This window comes from Calidris pugnax, unplaced genomic scaffold (genome assembly GCF_001431845.1).
Source record: "Calidris pugnax isolate Ruff unplaced genomic scaffold, ASM143184v1 scaffold70, whole genome shotgun sequence".
NCBI classification, from domain to species: Eukaryota; Metazoa; Chordata; class Aves; order Charadriiformes; family Scolopacidae; genus Calidris; species Calidris pugnax.
In genome coordinates this window covers 12,555,901-12,575,400 of record NW_015090862.1, presented here as the reverse complement: position 1 = coordinate 12,575,400, position 19,500 = coordinate 12,555,901, and the positions used below count along the sequence as shown (strand labels likewise).

The 19,500-nt window shown below is 54.3% G+C and overlaps 1 protein-coding gene across 2 annotated transcripts; it reads left to right on the top strand.

The window, feature by feature from the left end:
* Positions 1-1,739: 1,739 nt before the first annotated feature.
* AEN (apoptosis enhancing nuclease) lies at positions 1,740-4,635 on the top strand. Of its 2 annotated transcripts, none has more exons than XM_014944331.1 (4): positions 1,740-1,820; positions 2,312-2,949; positions 3,239-3,439; positions 3,816-4,635. In XM_014944331.1, exons 2-4 carry the CDS (start codon positions 2,317-2,319, stop codon positions 4,017-4,019), a joined length of 1,038 nt encoding a protein of 345 aa, XP_014799817.1. In that variant the 5' UTR covers positions 1,740-1,820; positions 2,312-2,316; the 3' UTR covers positions 4,020-4,635. The 2 variants fall into 2 exon arrangements, with proteins under 2 accessions (XP_014799817.1, XP_014799818.1); XM_014944332.1 differs by having other exon boundaries at positions 1,782-1,820; positions 2,315-2,949.
* The last annotated feature ends 14,865 nt before the right edge of the window (positions 4,636-19,500 follow it).

The following is a 19,500-nucleotide window of genomic DNA, read 5'->3' as shown; positions in this document are numbered from 1 at the left end:
ACGGTACACAGATGGAGTCATTTAAAGCTATTTTGGTATTTTTCCACCTCCATTCTTGCATCTGGAATAGGGGAGGAAAACAACCTCACTCTTCCCTTGCAGCCTGGGCTTGGGAAACCAGGAAGAGCCTTTCCCTTCATCCCCACATGCTCATAATTGCCCCTGTCAAGGTTTCTTTGTAACCATGAGGGTACAGCTAAAATTTCACACTGCTCAGGGGAATCACACGCCTCTTGCAAAACATACGGCCTGGCAAAGGAGGTGTCACTGAACAAAGATGAGGGGAGGTGGACGGGCTTGGTATGGATGAGCCAAGACTGGTCAGACCCACGAACGCTGGGGAGAAGCTCTCAACCACATCCATCGATGAGCACCAAGCAGCCGAGGGTCTTGAATCTCCCATCCCGCTGTGGGGGATGAGGGAGGAGAACAGCCGGAGATGCCACCTCCTCACCCATCCAGATCTGGTGGAGAAATGCCACAGGCGACACAAGCCCGTTTCTCTCGAGTTTGATCCCACTTGTGTGTGATGATGGGATGTCAGCTCACACCCTGCTCAGGGGGGAGAAAAACAGGGCAAAGAGCCCCCAGCAACCCCACATGAACCATCCCTGAGAGCTGTGCTGCAGTTTCACTACAAATAACAGAAACAAGGAGAAATTTCTACATATAGAGCTGCCAGAGCTCCCTAGCAAGTTATTGTGGGACACTTTGAACTACTTTCATTAAGAGGAATTAATTAGCTGAACAGCAGGGACGGAAGCAATAGATTCAAAACACAGAGCAACAGATTTAAGGAAGAGGTTTACTAGCCAGAAAAAAAACACTAAAAAAAAAAATAGAAAAAAAAATAAATCACAGAGTGATCTAAATCTTTTCTTTCTGACGAGGCTGGAGAAGCCAATGGGTGGTGGGAAGGGGGAAGCGTGAAGAGATTTGTCCTGCATCCCTGTGAGCCCCCTCGGTGACAGGGAGAGGGGGATGCTCAGCGCGGGGCCACGTGGGATGAGGACGGACACGGTGCCTGGCTCCCTCTGGAAGACTAGTGATTTTGTTGTTGTATGGCTCATCCCACCACAACAAGTCACAGTCTGCCCTAGGGCGCACGGCCTCTCCAGCGATGCTAAAGGCGCGGGGACAAGCTGGTGGCTGGGGCTGCCCGTGGCCCATCTCTGCTTCTGACCACCTCGGCCGTTGCTTTTGTGAGCCTCGAGAGCGAAGCAATGAGAGGCTGGTCTGAAACCCCACCTGCAGCTGCGCCCCAGCCGAAGCTGACCCCCACATCCCCATGGAGCACCACAGGAGAGCCTAAAGGACACAAACCCCACGCTGCACCACTTCAGCCCACCCCAGATGTGTGGTACTGCCCCTGCCAGCAGCCTGAGGATCCCCCCAGGGAAGCAGGGATGCTCCCAGCATCACCACAAGCTCCATGGTGTGTGGCTAGGTAACCTGGTTCACATCCCCACCCCAAAACTCACCACCTAGAAAGTCCCAGCAGAGCCAGAGGAGGAAGAGGCTAGAAGCCCCGAGCAGCACCCAGGTCGGGGATGGAAACACCAGATGCGCTGCCCGGGCAGCCCCATGACAAACCCACCACCAACACAACCACACCACACACAAACACCCCCGCGTTATACCCGGCCCGCCTTATAACGAGGGCCCCCGCCCCTACCCGCGCTGCATGCAAATCGCTCCCCACGGCGCAGCCAATGGGAAGGCGGGGGGGCGTGGCCACGGCGGGACTTGCCCGGGCATGTGAGAGCGGCGGCTTCCGGGCGAGACACGTGGGAGCCCGCGCCGGGTCCGGGCTGGCAGCGGTGGGTCCGCGGGCAACCGCGGGGGGGCAAGTCAAGGGCATGGAGGTGGGTGATGGGGCGAGTAGGGGCTTGGGAGGCGAGTAATGGGGCGGGAATGGGGTCTGTGGCCGGGAGTGAGGCGGGCAGGGCCTGGGCAATGGGCGGACAGGGCCCTAGGGGTGTGCAGTGGGGCAGGCGAGGGGGGCGTCAGTGGGGTGGGCAGGGGGCTGTGGATCGGGAAGGGGGTGGGCTCGGCCCTGGGAGCGGGAATGGGTTGAGTGGGAGCCAGGCAACGAGTGGGCATGGGGACAGGGTGTGACAGTGTGTCTGTGTCGCGTGTCCCCCCCACTCCCCCCCTTCCACTGCCCCATAGCTCCTGCCTGTGCTTGCATACAGCATGTTGGGGGCTATGTCGCGGAGCAGGGGGGTTGCCATGGGGTGTGTGGACCCCTTATGACAGGGGGCCATGAGGGCTGCGTGGCACTCACCCCCACCCCGTACCCCTACTCCAGCAGGGATGCCTCCTGGCAAAGGACAGATGACCCCACTGCTGCCCGCCCCGAAGGTCTCCTCACCCACCCTGCAGAGCACCCATGGCCCCGCCGCAGGGACCCCAGAAGGTCCCAGCAAGAAGAAGAGCCGCAAGCACCAGCGGTTCATGGAGCGCCGGGCGCTGCTGGAGCAGAAGGGGCTGCTGAGCCCCCACCGACAAGCCCCCGTGGTGGGGCTGGAGGCATGCAGCACGCTCACTGAGGTGGGGGACACCACGGCACCGTGCTGCAGAAAGGTCCCCAAGCCCAAACAGGTCGTCTCCCCATCCTTGTCCCCATCCGCCTCTCCGGACAGCATCGCCAGGCATCACTCCGTGCTGCTGTCAGAGGGGAATGGCAGCTCCAAGGGGGTGCGGACGTCCTCCCCCGTCCTGCGCCCTGGCAAGTACGTGGCCATCGACTGCGAGATGGTGGGGACAGGTCCTCAGGGCAGGCAGAGCGAGCTGGCACGGTGCTCTGTGGTGAACTACGATGGGGATGTCATCTACGACAAGTACGTCCAGCCCGAGCTCCCCATCGTGGACTACCGGACACGCTGGAGCGGCATCACCAAGCGACACATGAAGAACGCGATTCCCTTCAAGGCTGCTCAGGCAGAGGTGAGGAAAAAGAGAGAAATTAAGAAAAAAAAATGATGTGGGTTACCTGCCGGCCACAAATTGGAATGTTTGGTGGCCTGTGCTGAGCTACTCTGAGGCAAAGACAAAAGTGCAGGACAGGGAGCCTGCAAAGCCGTGCAGTGGGTTGGTTTGCTTGTTACTTCTCCATTCTGGGAACCTAAAAAACCAGAACTGAAGGAACTGAATTTAACAGAAAAATGATTTATTTTATGTTTAATTGGTGTTCCTTTTGATGCACCGCCTGTCTAACCGTTTCTGACGCTTCCAGATCCTGAAGATCTTGAAAGACAAGATTGTGGTAGGACACGCCATCCACAACGACTTCCAAGCCCTGAAGTACTTCCACCCGAAAGACAGGACCCGAGACACCAGTCGGATCCCTGTGCTGAACCAGAGGGCAGGGCTGCCCATCAGGGCCAACGTCTCCCTCAAGAGCTTGGCCAGGCACCTGCTCCATAAAAATATCCAGGTAAGCAGCAGGAACCTTGAGATGGGGAGCAGTTCCTGGGTTTGCTACAAGCCTGTGTGGTCAGCTTGGTCCTCCTATTTCTTTGGGTGCTGTCTGTGAGATGGAGATGAACCTTGTTCATCCTGTGCTCCTGGATGTGATCCAGCTGAGGGAGCCCAGGACCTCCCAAACTGACCATTAAGCATCTCAGTAAAGCAGGGACAGGACCTGTGACCTCCAGAAAGTGTTTGAGATTCATCTATTTCCTGGGTTGCATCGAACCATTACCATCTCCAAAACTCCCAGCGATTGTGTCCTTCTGAGCAAGCAGACGAGGTGACCTGTTGGATTTTTGCCAAACCCTTTCTCCTAATGAGGCTTTTCCCCCTCTGCTCAGGTTGGCTGCAAAGGGCACTCATCGGTGGAGGATGCTCAGACGGCCATGGAGCTGTACAGACTGGTGGAGGTGCAGTGGGAGACAGAGTTGGCCCGTACCCTCCCCCCCCGGCCCCCCAGCCCCATCACAGACCCCAGCACAGACAGCAGCCAGTACCTGGACGACCGGTACTGGCCCACGGACCTGATGGCGAGCAGCTTGTGATGGAGGACGGTGTCTCCTCCACGTGTTTCAGGCCATCGTGATGCCTCCAGCTATTAAAGGTGGAGGTGGCTGCTGATCTCCTTCCCTGGGGCTTGTGCCCCATGTGCTCTGGGTGACCTGGCACACAGAGGAGTCCGGATGCCCCCAGCCTGGCTCGGGGACAGAGAAATGATGGCACTTGGACGCTGGTGATCTCCTGAAAGTGCTGTCTGCAGCCTCTTGCTGTCTGTCACACAGAAATAAATGCTGTGGCTGCACCGTGTTCATGTGTCACTTGGCACCTGGGGGCGAGCAGGGTCCTGTGCCAGCCTGGAGGAGCCCCTGTGGGTGTCTGGGGTTGCCAGGGCACCTCCAGTGTCCTCTGGGATGGGGAGATACCCCCATGGTGGGTGAGTGACAAGTCTCCTCGTGGGAGGGCTGAGGTCTCTTGCTGATGCCCAAAGGCTGCAAACCCTCCAGGGCCAGTTAAATAGTTTCCTCCTCGCTTTGTTTGCACAGTGGAGCCTGAAAAGAAGGTCTGGGTCTAATCAATGTCCAGCCTGGAGAAGAGCACAGGAGGCACATAATTTTAAATGGACTCCTCGCATGTTTGTCTGGTTCTGAATTAAAACCTCTTCTTGCAAAACCCCTGTGTGTGACCGGGTTGGGCCCGTCCCCCCCCCCCCCGGCCCCCCAGCCCCATCACAGACCCCAGCACAGACAGCAGCCAGTACCTGGACGACCGGTACTGGCCCACGGACCTGATGGCGAGCAGCTTGTGATGGAGGACGGTGTCTCCTCCACGTGTTTCAGGCCATCGTGATGCCTCCAGCTATTAAAGGTGGAGGTGGCTGCTGATCTCCTTCCCTGGGGCTTGTGCCCCATGTGCTCTGGGTGACCTGGCACACAGAGGAGTCCGGATGCCCCCAGCCTGGCTCGGGGACAGAGAAATGATGGCACTTGGACGCTGGTGATCTCCTGAAAGTGCTGTCTGCAGCCTCTTGCTGTCTGTCACACAGAAATAAATGCTGTGGCTGCACCGTGTTCATGTGTCACTTGGCACCTGGGGGCGAGCAGGGTCCTGTGCCAGCCTGGAGGAGCCCCTGTGGGTGTCTGGGGTTGCCAGGGCACCTCCAGTGTCCTCTGGGATGGGGAGATACCCCCATGGTGGGTGAGTGACAAGTCTCCTCGTGGGAGGGCTGAGGTCTCTTGCTGATGCCCAAAGGCTGCAAACCCTCCAGGGCCAGTTAAATAGTTTCCTCCTCGCTTTGTTTGCACAGTGGAGCCTGAAAAGAAGGTCTGGGTCTAATCAATGTCCAGCCTGGAGAAGAGCACAGGAGGCACATAATTTTAAATGGACTCCTCGCATGTTTGTCTGGTTCTGAATTAAAACCTCTTCTTGCAAAACCCCTGTGTGTGTATTACATCATCTGATCTGGCAGCTCTCCGGGAGGGAGAGGGCAGGGATGGGGTTGGCTAGGGAGAGACACGCTGTGCCCATGTCCTGTGGTGTGCCCCGGTGCTTAAAACCCAGCTGGCACCAGAGAAGGTGCTTTGAGGGACCTGATGATGGCTGGTGTGAGCAATTCCTTGGGCTATGGACTGGTCCCCTCCTCTTTGGGACATCCCCGTGAAGGCAGGAGGAGCAGGGATGAATCCCGTGGTCCAGCCCTGCTGCCTGCTTGGAAAAAGACCATTGCAAGAGAAGATGTCCTGCTGTGTCACGCTCCAGCAGCTGGGCTGTCACAGCTCGGGGAGGCACTGCTGGGATTTGCCTGCCCTGTGGGGCAGTGTCCCTGTGCACAGGTTGTGGGAGTGCGATGGTGCCTTCCCTGCATGGTGATGCTCACCTGAAGTGACCCTGCCCACAGGCTGCTGCTTTGTGGGTGCCATATGTGGCTGTACAGCTACACCCCAGCTGGGTGTGAGCACCGGAGTGGGGTTTGGGGCTGGACGTGGGGAGTCACACGCTTCTCTGGGGAAATGAACAGCCACCACTGTAGAAAATCAGTAATTTTTTTTTTGCCAGATGGCTCAAGGCACCTTTAGTACAGGGGTCCCCCAGTCCTGCTGCCCGGGCTGTGAGACAGGAGGGGGCTGGAGGGCTGCCAGCACCCTGGGGGTTTTGGGGAGCCCGGCCACCAGCACCGTGTGGGTACGGCAGCCAGCACTGAAATGGAGTCTGTGTTCCCCATGGCCAAGCTAGATGAGCCCCAGGCTCTTCCCAGCAGCCAAGGGGAGGGAAGGAGAGCTCAGCCCCAGCCTTGGGAAGCAGCCAAGGAGCCGGGTGACGCAGGCACACCTGACGCACACATCAGTGCCATTAAGAGACGCATCTTGCACTTCCCGTCTTAACTCCTCCCTGCCCGGCAGATGAAGCTGGGGACAGCTCAGAAACACTTTGAAACACGTTGGACGTGTCCAAAAAGCTCTGCCCTCCTGCTGGTGTGAGCGCAGCCTTCCTTCGACAGAAATAATAATAACCTGGGCTGCATCGTGGCTCCTGGTCTAAGCGCTCTCCGTCAGACCCTGTAGGAAACATGGTCCCACAGTAGATCTTTAAATCCTGCTCATGGCAATTTGTCCCAGGCGTGTTCCTGACGCAGCAAGCTGTAAAACCCAGCTGGCACCACCCTCTGTGTGAGCCTCAGGGTGCAGCTCAGCTGAGCCCCGGCGCGATGCCGTGCAACGTCAGCAGGACCCGGTGGGACACTGGAGGGACCTGAACTCTGTGGGGGCACACAGCGGGGTGCAGGAGGAGCATGGCTGGCATGGGTTTTTCTCCATTTCATCCTCTCTGCCATTTCTGCCTGTCCCAAGGTGGCAGAAGGGAAGCAGAGCTGTGGAAAAGGTGACAGGAGCTCAGTGGGTCAGCAGACAGCACCATCAGAAGATGGGGGCATCTCAGAGCTGACACAGCAGCGCTATCTTCTGCTCCTGGGGAAGCGGACCCAGAGGAAGGGCACAGAGGAGGGATGCTTTGCTCATGGCCATATAACCTGGCCCATATAACTGCATCCCCTTGGGGGGTATCTGGGTTCATGGAGAGCTCACACGGTGCACCCCACAGCTCCCAGCTTGTTTGTCCCCATGAATCCCACCTTGCTGCCTCCCCAGCCCACCATGTCCCACCACCCCATAGCACCAACTTGCCGTAAGCCACGTGATGGGTCGATGTCAGACACAGGTGTGTTGGGGTGAGGCTGGAGAAAGCTGAAAAAGGAGGTGGAAGGCCACAAGGTTTTATCAGCCTGTGACTCAGCCTCCCTCCCTGTCAGCCAGTGGCGGGAGGAAGGCTTAATTAAGGAAAAAAACCTGTATTTCTGAAGTCTTGACTATCCAAACACTTTAGCGAGACCAACTGCCAAAAGTAAACCTGGTCTGGGCTCCAGGCAAGGGACAACTTTCTCTAATCACTCATCCACCGTGATCCAGCGCAGCTGAGAAGCAAATCTGGGGGCAGTCAGCCCCCATTTACATCAGATTTGAAGGGCTGGAAAAACCCTGATGTTGTGTTCTGCAGCACCCAGTGTCCATCCCCCGCCGAGGCAGGGTTGCTGAGGAGCAAACCCCACCACGGGTGATGAAGGGTGGTGGCAACTCGTTCCCCACTGACGAAGTGGTGTTTGTTCTGAATAATCTGAATGGCAAGTTTTGTCACATTTGCACCCGATGAACCCTTCAAGAGCGAAGCAGGATTTTCACAGGTGTTTGTGAATATTCACCTACGTGCCAGGGAGTTGCTATGGCTGAGAGCCGCCAGCCTTCGCTTTGGTCCATCACCCCAGCAGCTCGCTGAGCATCTTTGGGCAGGCGAAGGAGAGCTGGGCTGGCTCACCATTTACGCTAAATTTTGTGATAATTGAAGAATCGGCAGAAAACTCGGCCGTTGTCTTAACGACCCTGAATAATGATTAACACAAACTCACGAATCCAGCAATGGGCTTTTTTATCAGAGGGAAAACATTACCAAATGAGTTTTTTTTCCAGCCAGCTGCAAGAGCAGGTAACTGATAAGCCTGTCATTGGAGTGGGGCTGAGCCAATGGGAGCTGATGGCGACGGCTTTTACTTCTGTCTAGCAACAGCTTCTCCTTGAGCGGCAGACAGTGATTCAATGCTTTTTCTTGCTTTTATTAAGCTCCCCCCCTCCCTGCCCTCTTGCTACACAGGGGTTTTCATGGGGGACACTCAGAAACTGAATTTGGCGTGGATTATCCATGGTTTTCTGTGTGTTTTTGCTGTCTATTCCTAGCCCACATGGTGAGAGCTTTGCAGCTGTAGAAGCAGATGTGTGCCTCCATCCTGCTCGCATTCTGGGCTGTGCTCATGTGCCCATGTACCCAAGGCTCTGCTTCTGCTGGGTGGGTGTTGGACACCCGTAGGCTGCTTGAAATACCACCGTAGCAGAAGAGCATCCGTGCCAGGAGACCCCACACCAGGGATTCATCTGACCCTCCTGCCCCACATCGCCAGCTCCTGGCCATGGTCCAGCACCTCTTCCGGCTGCTGGAGGCTGTTTGCATGGAGATCATGGCTGGGAGCAGCATCTCCTGATCAAAGACATGGTTTGCTTTGATGCTGGCTCTGGTTATCACGGTACATGTGGTTGAAGTGCCACGTAAGCCCCAAACTTCTTGGGGTGGAGCGATGCTGGTACCTAATAACAGCCCAGAGCAAGTCCTTAACCTGGGGCAGTCTGTCCCCTTGCTGCGGTGACGCAGAGGGACAATTTGCCCCGTTTGCAGGCAGAGAGTGGAGGCTTCGCTTGGGCAACTCACCAGAGACCAAACTGGTCACAGCGGAGGGAGGAACCAGCCTCCCCACACCATGCCTTGGTGATACCCCCACCTGCCATCACCCCTCTCCTCTATGTCCCCAGCACAAATTGGGAGGCAGAAAACTTGCAGGTGGCTATAAATTAAAATCTCAGGAGCCTTAATAACCCGCTTGGCCGGAAGAAGCGGATAGGTGTGATGTGGAAATGAATAGGCACATCTGGCAGCCGCTTAGCACTTTGGCTGCAGGAGGGGTGTGCGTGTGTGCATGTGTGTGCGTGTATGTGCGTGTGTGAACTGCCAGCACAGCCTCCCGGATTGGCTGCAAAACCCCTTCCCGACCAATGCCGGGGACCAGGGTGGCCTAGCAACAGCCTTTCCCTAATGAAAAACAAGCCACTTAAACATCGTGACTGTCTGCGGATGAGAGGGAAAGGCACAATTCCCGGCACGCTTCATCGTCCCCCCCCAAAAGCCGACCCCAAAAGGGGCTGCAAAGGCTGAGGTGGACAGGCTGGGGTGGCCCCACCTCAGTACCCATGTGTCCCATTGTCCCCGTGCCACGGGTGCGTTGGGTGCACGGGAAGGGTTTGCTGCAGGCACGGTACAAGGAAGCCCCCACGGAAGAAACCACCTCCCGCTCAGTGGTGGCTCCATCCCCCTGTGCCAGGCTCACCCCCAGCATGGCAAAGGGACCACCACCACAGGCACCCCACAACCCTGCACCCATGAAGCGAGCTGGGGGCTGGAGGCCAAGTGGCCGTGGGGGGCTGTGAGATGCTGAAGATGTCACCTTTAGGGCAGGAGGGGTTTGTGGGGTGTCATGCCAAGGATTTGTGGGGTGCTCCCCAGAACCGCCAGGTACAGGAGAGGCCAAGGGGCTGTTGCCACTGTGGTCTTGCTCAGAGATGTCACCTTCCCATGTCCCTTCCCCAAGTTCTCCCCTCTCCTGCCTGGGGAAAGAGGTCTGAGGACAACAGGGTCCAACACATGAGCATAAGCCCGTGCCTTAGCGATGGCCTCCCTGCCAGCCAACTCACTGCTGAGCTTACAGCCAGGGGATCAGGGGCTGGCCCTGGGGTCAGGGGACATTACAAGAGGCAGGCTGATTGCTGGGGACAATGGCAGAGGGTACCAAGGCACAGCATTGCTTTTGGGCCACAGAAATGCCTCTTCTTTGGGGCACAGTGAGATACAGGTCAACTCTCTCCTGGCAGTGTGTGCAATTCCCAGTAAGGGAATGGGGGGATAGGACCCAGCACAGCCCACCCTGCACTGGAAGCAGCAGCAGCAGTTTCCTCTATCCCCAGTTGCCCCATCATCTCCGGGAGCTTTAAGCTCTGCACCAAACTTGTGGTCTCTCAGCCTGCTTTTCTCCATCCCCCCAGACTCACCCTGGGGATGTTGGGGAGATGTGGATCACCTGTGGTGGTTTTCAGATTTTTGAAGTCAAAAGGGAGGCTTCAGCTCAGCTGAAAGCACAGCCTGTGCCTCCAGCTCAGGCCTGCCCCTCCTGCAACACTCTGCTCCTGCACACCTGGGGGGGCCTCGCAAAACACAAGAAAACACACTTTGTTAATTTTATGTGTTTTTTTTTTATCCCAGACAAGAAAACAAAATATTGTCATCTTTCTGATGCCACCTGACCGGGACAGAGCAGCAAGTGTGGTGTGCCACAGGCCAACAACTCTGGATGTCTGGAGCATGGCAAAGGCTCTTCTCTGGGGGATCCTGATGGAAAAAAATGAAAAAAATAACTGGAATGGGGGGAAAGTACAAGATGTGACTCTCCACTCCTCTGGGCTGACCTCCTGGGGAGGTCCCCCCCTCGTTTGTCACTCCATTTCTGCCTGTTCCAGGTTTGTGCAGTCCCAGCTCTTCACTAGATGGTGCCCTCGGGCTGCTGGTTTCTGAGTTATCCCCTCGCAGGCCGGGGACAGGACGGGGCCTGGACCTGCCCCGGGCTCCCAGGCTCAATTTTAGGCAGGTCACAAGCACAAAAGGAGCAGGAAAGCCACTTGAATCCCTCAATTAAATCCCTGCGCGTTTGGGAGCTTCAGGGTCTGGGTCTGGTAACGCACTGCAAACGCTGGCCTCTCTCCCGTATCCTGGGTCTCTCTGAATCTCTCAGAATTTTATGTTTCTGCCGCTGTGAAGGTGCTTTGCATCCCCAAGGTGGGAAGAGAAAACAGGAGAGGCAAAGAGGTAATGCCATGGTGAATGCACTTGAGTAAAACAGCAAATAACCATCCAGAATCATCACCAAAAAATATGTGCACAGCCACAGTTCTGCAGCTCCAGACCAGGGTGGGAAGAGGAGGAAGACCAGCTAGCACACCTAAGTGTTACTAAGAGGATATTTATTCATTTTGAAATGTGAATAGATGGGCATAAAGCAGCATTAGCTGTCTCTGTTACAGAGGAGCCCTGCCATGGAGCAGGAGGATGCGATGGGACAGGGATGTAGAGCATCCATAGGGCTGCCCATGGACCCAGGGCAGGAGCAGCTGGGGCTGCTGCAGGTCAGAGCCAGGGTCTGTTTGCCATCCCAGGAGGTCGCTGTTTGCATTTGGCCTTAACCTGGCCAGGATGGAGACTCTTTCCCTTTTATTAGAAACCACTCGTGCCTTTATAAGATGGGGAAACCAGATGTGAGTGGCAACTTCCAGGGGTCAAGTCACACAAGGCCACTCTGTGGTGGCAGCATAGGACGTGCCAGCATCCCCCATAACCTTCTGGTCTCTTAAAATAGCAGAATGATGGAAAAGATCAAAGCCAGAGCTATACAGAGCAGCATTTGTTGTCATTTTAATATGGTATTAATATGCAGTTCTGCGTGAAAAAGTTGCTCGAAAACCAGTTTTTTGTTGCTGCTCATCTCTGCCCTGCCCCAGATAAACCCTGAGTCCTGCCCGTGTGCAGGGACCCACAGTGCTCTGGGTCCTGCAGAGCTGCCCAGATGTCAAGGTCTGAACCTCAAAGGCCAGGCACTGCTCCTAAATTTTATTGTTATTTTTATTTTTATATTTTCTTTTTTTAATTTTTTGTTTTCGATACTGGGCAGATCAAGCTGGAAATAATGTGGGAGAAATTATGTTTGCCTTCAGCATCAGCAGCCCAAACATCCTGGAGGGAGACATCGTGCCAATGAGCCTCAAGGAGCTAACATCAGCAGGAGGTAGGAATGGTCCTCTTGGCCTCCGGCATCATTGGCTTTGATAAAAAGATGTAAAAGAGAGAAAAACAGCACTCAGAGGCCTCCATAGCATCTCTCATTTTGGGGACAAATGTGGAGAATGAGCACGTGAACACAGCAACTGCTTACAGAGCCTGCTTTTGATCTTCCAGGTGTCCCTTGTTGGAGGAAAGCTTGGCCAAGCCAACCCATTAAATTGGGAATTCAATCCCAGGTACCTCCATGAGGACCACTCTTGAATGATCAAACAATGCTCTTGCTTGGACACAGGTTCATCCCACCTCTAGGAATGGCACCTTCCTCCCCGCTGACTCCCACCCTCGGAAACCCTCACCTCTGGGCAGGAGACAGACCTGCCCCTCTGTGCCCAGGGACCCGATAATCCACTGCCTTCAACCCTGGAAATAAAAACCTGTGTTTAGCACCTAAGCCCAGTGTCAGGAAAAATACTGGAGTAGAGCTACACACCCTTGTCATCTCCATAATTTACCTTCCTAAATTATGCTTATGAAGCAGCTGATGGGGAACGGGTTTAAGCGGAGGGAGTTTTCTCTTGGACTTGCCTCTACGTACGTCCTCCATCTCAGGCAGGATCAGGATCCATCCTGGCTGCCTGTGTCCCTCGAGGCTGGAAAACACCGGTGCCAGGACCAAGACACTACGTGTGTGTGCACCTCTTTGGCCTGTCTCTCCGTCCCCGGGAGCGGGGCTGACCCGCTCGGCCGATCCCGATAACGGGCCGTTTTGAGCAAGAGCCTTATGAAACCGCCTTTCACGGGCAGCACAGAGGACGGTTGTTCCCGGGGCCAAACCTGCCTCTCCCGGGCTCCTGCCGCGGGATACTCGGCTGCTCAAAAACCCACGGAGCCCGTGGCAGAGGAGGAGAGGTGGGAAAGGGGGATTTACGGCTTGCTGCGAGGAGAGCCGGGAGGCGGGAGGAGCCGTGCCGAGGCAGGGGTTTTTGGGGAAGAAGGCAGGCATCAAGGCAGGGCTGTAGCCGGCTGACGCCAGCCCCACTCTGCGGCCTGAGACCCTTCCAAGGTGCCGGCCGAGGTACAGATGTTCCCATTGTGCATCTTGGGAGCCTTCTCGGAAAACTCCAGCAGCTTCGTTCCTCAAGCTGCCTTTTTACGCTCCAGCTTTTGGGTTTCTGTGCTTTTTTTTTTTTTTTAAATCATATACATAAGTTTGGAAGAGAGCCTTCTCTCTACTGCATTTCTTTGCCTCGTGCCAATCCCCCAGTGTTTTAAGAGCTCTTTCCCTGCTTTGTGTGTCCCCCCTCACCCCAAACGATCGTCACCGTCCCAGGGGTTGGCACTATTAGGCTCTGGTGCAAAGCAGCCGTTGCCAACCGCAGCCTGTTTCGTATTGCAGGGGCTGGTTAGTGGGGTAAAGCAGATGGGTGGAAAAGCAGACCGTGCACTGGGGGATCCTGCAAACCAGTTCTGCTCCGGCACTGCCAGGCGTTTGATGCTCAAAGTGCACATCGCTGCTCCCTGACTCAATTTTCCCACAAGCAGCATCACAGTGGGGAGAAGGGAGGTTTGCAAACCACTTTGAGATCCTCAGTTACAGGGGTTTTTTTTATATCCCCCCGATGCTTCCTACGGGCAAAAGCATCTAAGCAGGGACAAGAAGTGAGACGTGCAAGAGGGATGTTAGATCAGCCCTCAGACACAGCAGGAGAGGCAGCTTTGGAAAACCAAGCTGAAAATGGAGCTAAAAAACGATTGAAGGATTTTTGGGAACAATCAGCCTCTTAGATCATGATCAGGGCCAAGAACCAGAACTGCCAGGTGCCCGTCCCTGCCTCTGGCTCCATCACGGGCCAGCTTTATGGTGTGCTTGATCCCTGCAGAGAGAGGGACTGACCAAAAACTTGGGTTGAACCTAGGTGTGAACAGAGAAGATGACAAAACCCTGTTTTGGGACCAGCTCTGCTCCTGCCTCTCACCCAGCCCTTGCTCAGAAATCATTTTGGGCAAGCCTCAGAGCACTGCTGCTTCCCCACAGCTGAGGTTCCCAATTAGCCTCCAGGTCCAAACACAATAGGAGGGCAAGGAGAAAGCCCTGCAGCGCTCTCAAACCCTCATCCTGGCCTGAATGCTCTCTCAAGTACAGCATCTTTAAGGTTAGCAGTGGATCCAGGTGTAATTTAGTTAGGAAGTACAGCTTAAGAGAGGGGAAATTACCTCCTCTCTTCTGGCCAGCACTAGCAGCTTATGGAGAAGGCAGCGATAAATGAGAATCAACTTCCAAAGAGAAACAAAAAAGCAACACCACTTAGAGCCAGAAAGCAACTAAAAGGGCATCTTTGTAACAGGAAAGAGGTTTTTACAGCCCACTAGCAGCAAGAAAAGCCATGGCTTTTGAAGAGAGCTGGGGCAGAGGGCATCTGTCTTTCAAAACAATCAGGAAAAGGAATCTGAAAAGCAAACACAGTGCTCTCAGACATTAAAGAAAAGGCAGCAGCCAGTGGAAGTCACCCTCAGATCATGGGGGCATCCAGAGTGGGGTATCACATCAGGAGACACACCAGCAGCCGGGGGACAGGCAGGGCTGGCAGCAGGAGGGACAACAGGGCTCCCGTGAGCCCTTTGCTGGCGACAGACTGCCTTGGGAAACTGCAGGCCAGGGGGAGTTTAATCTGCTTCTGCAGATAGGCTCTTCCTTATCAGCTTCCTCCTCCAGGCACAGGGCTGGTGAGCCAGCACGTCCCCCTACTCTGTTGGTGGCAAGAGGAAGAGAGCAGCTCAGGGCCAGCATCAACCTGGTGCTGACTTCATGCTGCTCTGTTTCCTATGTTCCCTAAAAATCGTTGAGCAAAACTGTGGGGAGCTCCCAGCCAGCCCCCTGCAGCCAAGCACCCCATCCCCAAGCCCATTGGGGCACCAAGTCATGAGGACACCCCAGACCAGAGTCCACTGCTCTCCAATGCAGGAGCCTGTGTCTTACAGAAGCTTTTTCATAGCCTGCAAGTGGCGTGTAAGTTACCCAAAGCATCACCTCCACCCCACCACATCCATCTTCAAGGTCTCTGTACCTACCAGGAGCTGTGGCCCATCCACCCTCTCCTTCTGATGTGCACCCCAGACACAGAGCATGGGCACGGCACGGTGCTGAGGAAAGGGGTTTCAAAGGCTGCCTCTCTAAATGGGGAGTCACTTAAGCACCACGGGAAGGCAGGGAGAACCCCACCTGACAGCTTTGAGATGTCAGATCTGAGAAACCGAGAAGCACCTGTAGGATTAAGGAGCTGAGCAGCAGCTTTGAGGGCACCCTCAGCCTGTAAATGATGAATAGGAGCCACCTCGCTTCCTCTGACACTCACAAACCTTTTGAAGTCCTGGTTTATAGCCTAAAAAGCTAACAGTTTTAAAGAGAAATAGAGAGAGAAGGAAGCATCTTCCAGCAAAGAGTAGGTGAGCATGCACATCCTACTGCTGTTCATTAAAAGTAGCTAATAATCTCATTTTTTTCCCAGCTCAGATAAAGCACTGTGCATAAGTAGATAAGAGGCTTACATACCCAGGAGGCTCAATTAATGTTCTTAGTTCACACAGCCTCAGGTAGAAGGCATTGCTGACCATAGGTTGCAGCTACCAGCTGTTTAAGGAATAGCTTTCTTTTAAATCTTTATTATCCAAAGACTTTTATTTTTAGATATTCCTAGTACTCCTCATCTCCCCAGCACTTCAGCTCAGTTTTCCCTGACTCTACAGGTACTGCTGGCTGTACAGCAGCAGCCTAACAAAAAAATATCTCTCTTGCCTCCCACATCACCTAACTCCTTACCCAAAAGGAAGAGGGCCCTCATGAACCGGGTCTTATGTAGCCCAGCAGTGCTGGTGTGAACTGGCCCACCTGTAGCTTCTGTCCTGAATAAAAGCAAGAGCTGCCTCTGGAGCAGTTTTAACTGAGCGTATAAGAACCTGGGGTTCCTGAAGGAGGGATGGGTTGTTTTCCTTATGTGAGCCTGCTAATCAGCCTTGTTCACTCTGAGTCGGTTTTAGCTATTTACTCTTCTGTAGGTTTATCAGAGAAAAAGCACTTGAGGGATCTATTTTTCTTCTAGAAAAATAGTGAGTATGTGATCTGGGAATGGGTTTTCTAAGGGATGCGTTGGGGTGTAACTCCCAAGGAGTTTCTCTGTCTTTCAGAGGTGGCTCTTTGGCTACACCCTGTGCTAACACCCTGTGCTGGGGTGTAAGCAGGTCCTGAAGCTACTTAGTGCTTTTTGCATCACTTACTGACTGCAGCAGCAGGGTTTGGGACTGCCTCTTTCTACGGCTGATCAAAGGAGCAAGGTGTCCTTCGCTGCTGAAGCCAGATGGATAGTTGTAGCAAAAGAAACCCAAACCAACAGAGATGTTCTTGAGGTGCTGGGATATGGTCATGGGAGAGAGGTGTGCTATAGAAGTACTGGTGATAATAAGGGTACACCACCAGTAGTGAGAGCTAGAGATGCTCGGAGGCACATCTGGGGCACAGCTGCTGCAAGCAGGGTAACCATGGATCAAGGGAATAGCAAGGATGGGCACAGCAGGGCTGTGGTTATGGCTGAGGTTTGCAGTGTGCCAGCCTGTGCCCCTGGGGTCTACCTCCTGCTCTTACATCTCTCCATCGATGGGTGACAGACCATCCTAAATATTTACAGGGTCAGGCAAGTGGCCTAAGTGGAGGATGCTGTGCAGATGCGGTCAGGAAGCACAGCAGTGGTGAGCAGGAGGTTCTGCTGCCTCTGTGAGACAGAGGCACAGCTGAAGATCTGCCAGCAGCTGTAGCCCACCCCTCATCACTAGTGGGATTGCCCAGAGCACCACCTGCACCCTGGACACGTAACACAAGGATCTGCTTGTTTCTTCCCTCTGCTTGTGTTAGGGCTGTAGCCTAACCCAGCCTTCCAGGCTTTGGTCCCTTCTGGCACCACTGGTGACCACACGTGAAGGTGACTTTCAGATACAAAGGCTTTCAATTCTCAGCCTTATGCTCCTCCACCAACCCACCCCACCTTGCTGCTGATCTTACTCATCGGTGGGCGAACCTGGCAGAGAAATACGCAAGTGCTGAGATAAACACCGTGTCTCATCCCAAGGTGAGGTGCACGCTGTCCCTACGCTCCTGGACACACCATGTTCCCGGGTTCATCCTGCCTGCCGAAGCTGATCGCAATTTCTCAAGCCAAAATACACCCTTCCCCTGCTCTTCTCCGCCAGCCCAGCCCTCCTCTGGGACTGCACGGTGTCTGCAAAGGACAATGTGGGCCGAGCTCTGCTGGCCATCATGGCAGGGAGGCTTCAACAGCATCTGCACTAAATGGGCTAGGGAAGATTAAGTGCTCTCTCTGCTCCTGAAAGGCCCATTTAATTCACTTTCACCCTCTCTTCCCCCTCCCCCAGACCTCCCTGGCATCCAGGACACAGGGACTTTTATTACACCACTGAAAACCTTGAAGGGTACTGATTTTTTTTTTTTTTTTTCGCCTGTTCCACCCTTTAGAGAAATGTCTCCTCTGACGGGCCACCAAGCTTACGTGCCTGCTGTCACGCACTAAGCGGCTCTGGCCCCAGGACAACCTGCCCGTGGGTTTGCCCAGCCAGCATCTTGCCCCAAGAGCAAGATTTAAAGCTCTGAGAAAGGGTGCCTTATCAGCCAGGGACAAAGATTGTCTCTTGCTACCTGGTCCTCTTCAGTGTTTTGGAAGGACCTGGAAGAAGCCCTGAGGTGTTGGCAGAGTAGCAATAAGATGGGCATGAGGGTGCAGCTGGCACCAGGATGGGACCAGACAGGCTGAGGAAAGGCCAAGGCCATTCTTCCTCTATTTCTTTCAGGGCTGGGCTATCAGCTTGTTTCTCGCCAGCCCACGGCTGCTTGATGAAATAGTTGAAATTCCAGAAATCTCGGAAATGAATTCAGCTTCCTCAGTTTGTGCTGAAACCCACCTCGCTCTGGGTTTGTCCTACTGGAAATGAGCTTTCCTCCGCATCGCACAGGGGCCAGCCTTGCGGTGAGGCTGGTTCTTCGGGGGGGAAAACCAGGCTGTGGGGAATGGGAGGTACCATGGGCTTTGCTCCTCAGGTCAGGAGCAGGTTTGCTGCCTACACGGGGCCAAGCTCTCCCTGGTTGAACAGCCCTAGAGGCAGCAGGAACACAGGTGGGACTACTTTGGCCCACAAAGCAGCAGTCACAGCTCAGCACCAGGTGAGTCTCCACCTGCAGGTGTCTGAGTTTTGCTGGAAAGGGGATAGATTACCCACTGGAGCAGACAGCTGCAAAATGCACTGGATTTTAAATCAACCCCCCCCCCGGACCTGCCTCATTAAGACAAACTGGAAATCAAAAGCTTTCTCTTAAGCGATGCACAAGCAGGGAAAGGTGTGTCTGCCTGTTTGGGGAGCTCCCCATCCCAGGGTGGCTTTCTTCTATTTGCTGCCCTTTACCAGGAGGGTTTGGGATTAATCCTGCACCCTGTGCCTGACGTTGAGATATTGCTTTGTGTCCAGTGCCCCTCCAGCCCCTTGTGAGAGACACAAATGCGGTGATATAACTGCATAGCAACTCCGCACAGCAATAATTGCAGCTTCTGCAGCGCAGGAGAGCATCTGCTGCCCCTGCCTTCCAGACCAATTCTCAGCTCTTTGGGTTAAGCCAAGATTGTGTCCTTGCAGAAGTCCATGGCAAAACTCCAGCTGAGCTAAAAGGTCTCCAGTTTCTTATTAGGAAATCTTGCTGAAGGTACAGTAATAAAAGCAGTATTTCTGAAAGAAAATCAAATGCCAAATAAGAATAGTATTTTCTCCTAAAGATGCGCCAATAATGAGAAAATCCTCTCAATAAACAGCAAGAGAAACACTAAGCTGCTAGAAATCAGGTGGGGCTGTCTCCAATTAGCCCGTTACCATGTGAATGCAGCACATCTGGATTTTCTTTTGTTGTTCTGACATTTCTTTTCCAACAGACATAAATGTCCAACATGTCTTTTTTTTCCCCAAGACAGTCCCGCCTTTCCCAGCACTCAGTCCCCTGGCCGTTGTGCTTCTCTACTGTAAGCAGGTGAGGTGCCAGCCAGCACGCCAGGCTCTGGAGAGACAGTCATTTGCCCCAGGGAAGGTCTGGCAAGTGAATTTAAGCTGCATAAGAAGATAAATAGGCTTTGAAAACCTGGACCTGAAAGGGACATATGCACATGCGGCTGCAAAGCACCACCTTGCCAAAATATAGCTGCCCCCTCTCCTGCCAGCTGGACTGTGCTGCTTTGGGTCAAGAGCATCCCAAAGGTGCTGTGGCACAGCAATGTCAACGTGTCATCCTAAAGCAAGTCTTGCAGACCTCAGGTGATGGGGACATATGGCACGTGTTCTGATCTCCACGGTATGGGGAAAGCAAAGGCAGAGTGAAACAAGCCTTTCTGTTTCAAGACAACTGCAGGCTTCGAAGATCAAGAACTCTTCCATAAGGACAATGCCATGGGCTTACCCAAAGGCTCTGCTGTGGAGGTTGCAAAGGGGACACTTTCCATCCACCTCTCA

Excerpts from the sequence above, each read along its gene's own strand:
- AEN (XM_014944331.1), top strand. The coding sequence starts at position 2,317 with ATGCCTCCTGGCAAAGGACAGATGACCCCACTGCTGCCCGCCCCGAAG. Across the intron at positions 2,950-3,238 it reads TCAAGGCTGCTCAGGCAGAG|ATCCTGAAGATCTTGAAAGA; the intron begins GTGAGGAAAAAG and ends TGACGCTTCCAG. Across the intron at positions 3,440-3,815 it reads TGCTCCATAAAAATATCCAG|GTTGGCTGCAAAGGGCACTC; the intron begins GTAAGCAGCAGG and ends CCCTCTGCTCAG.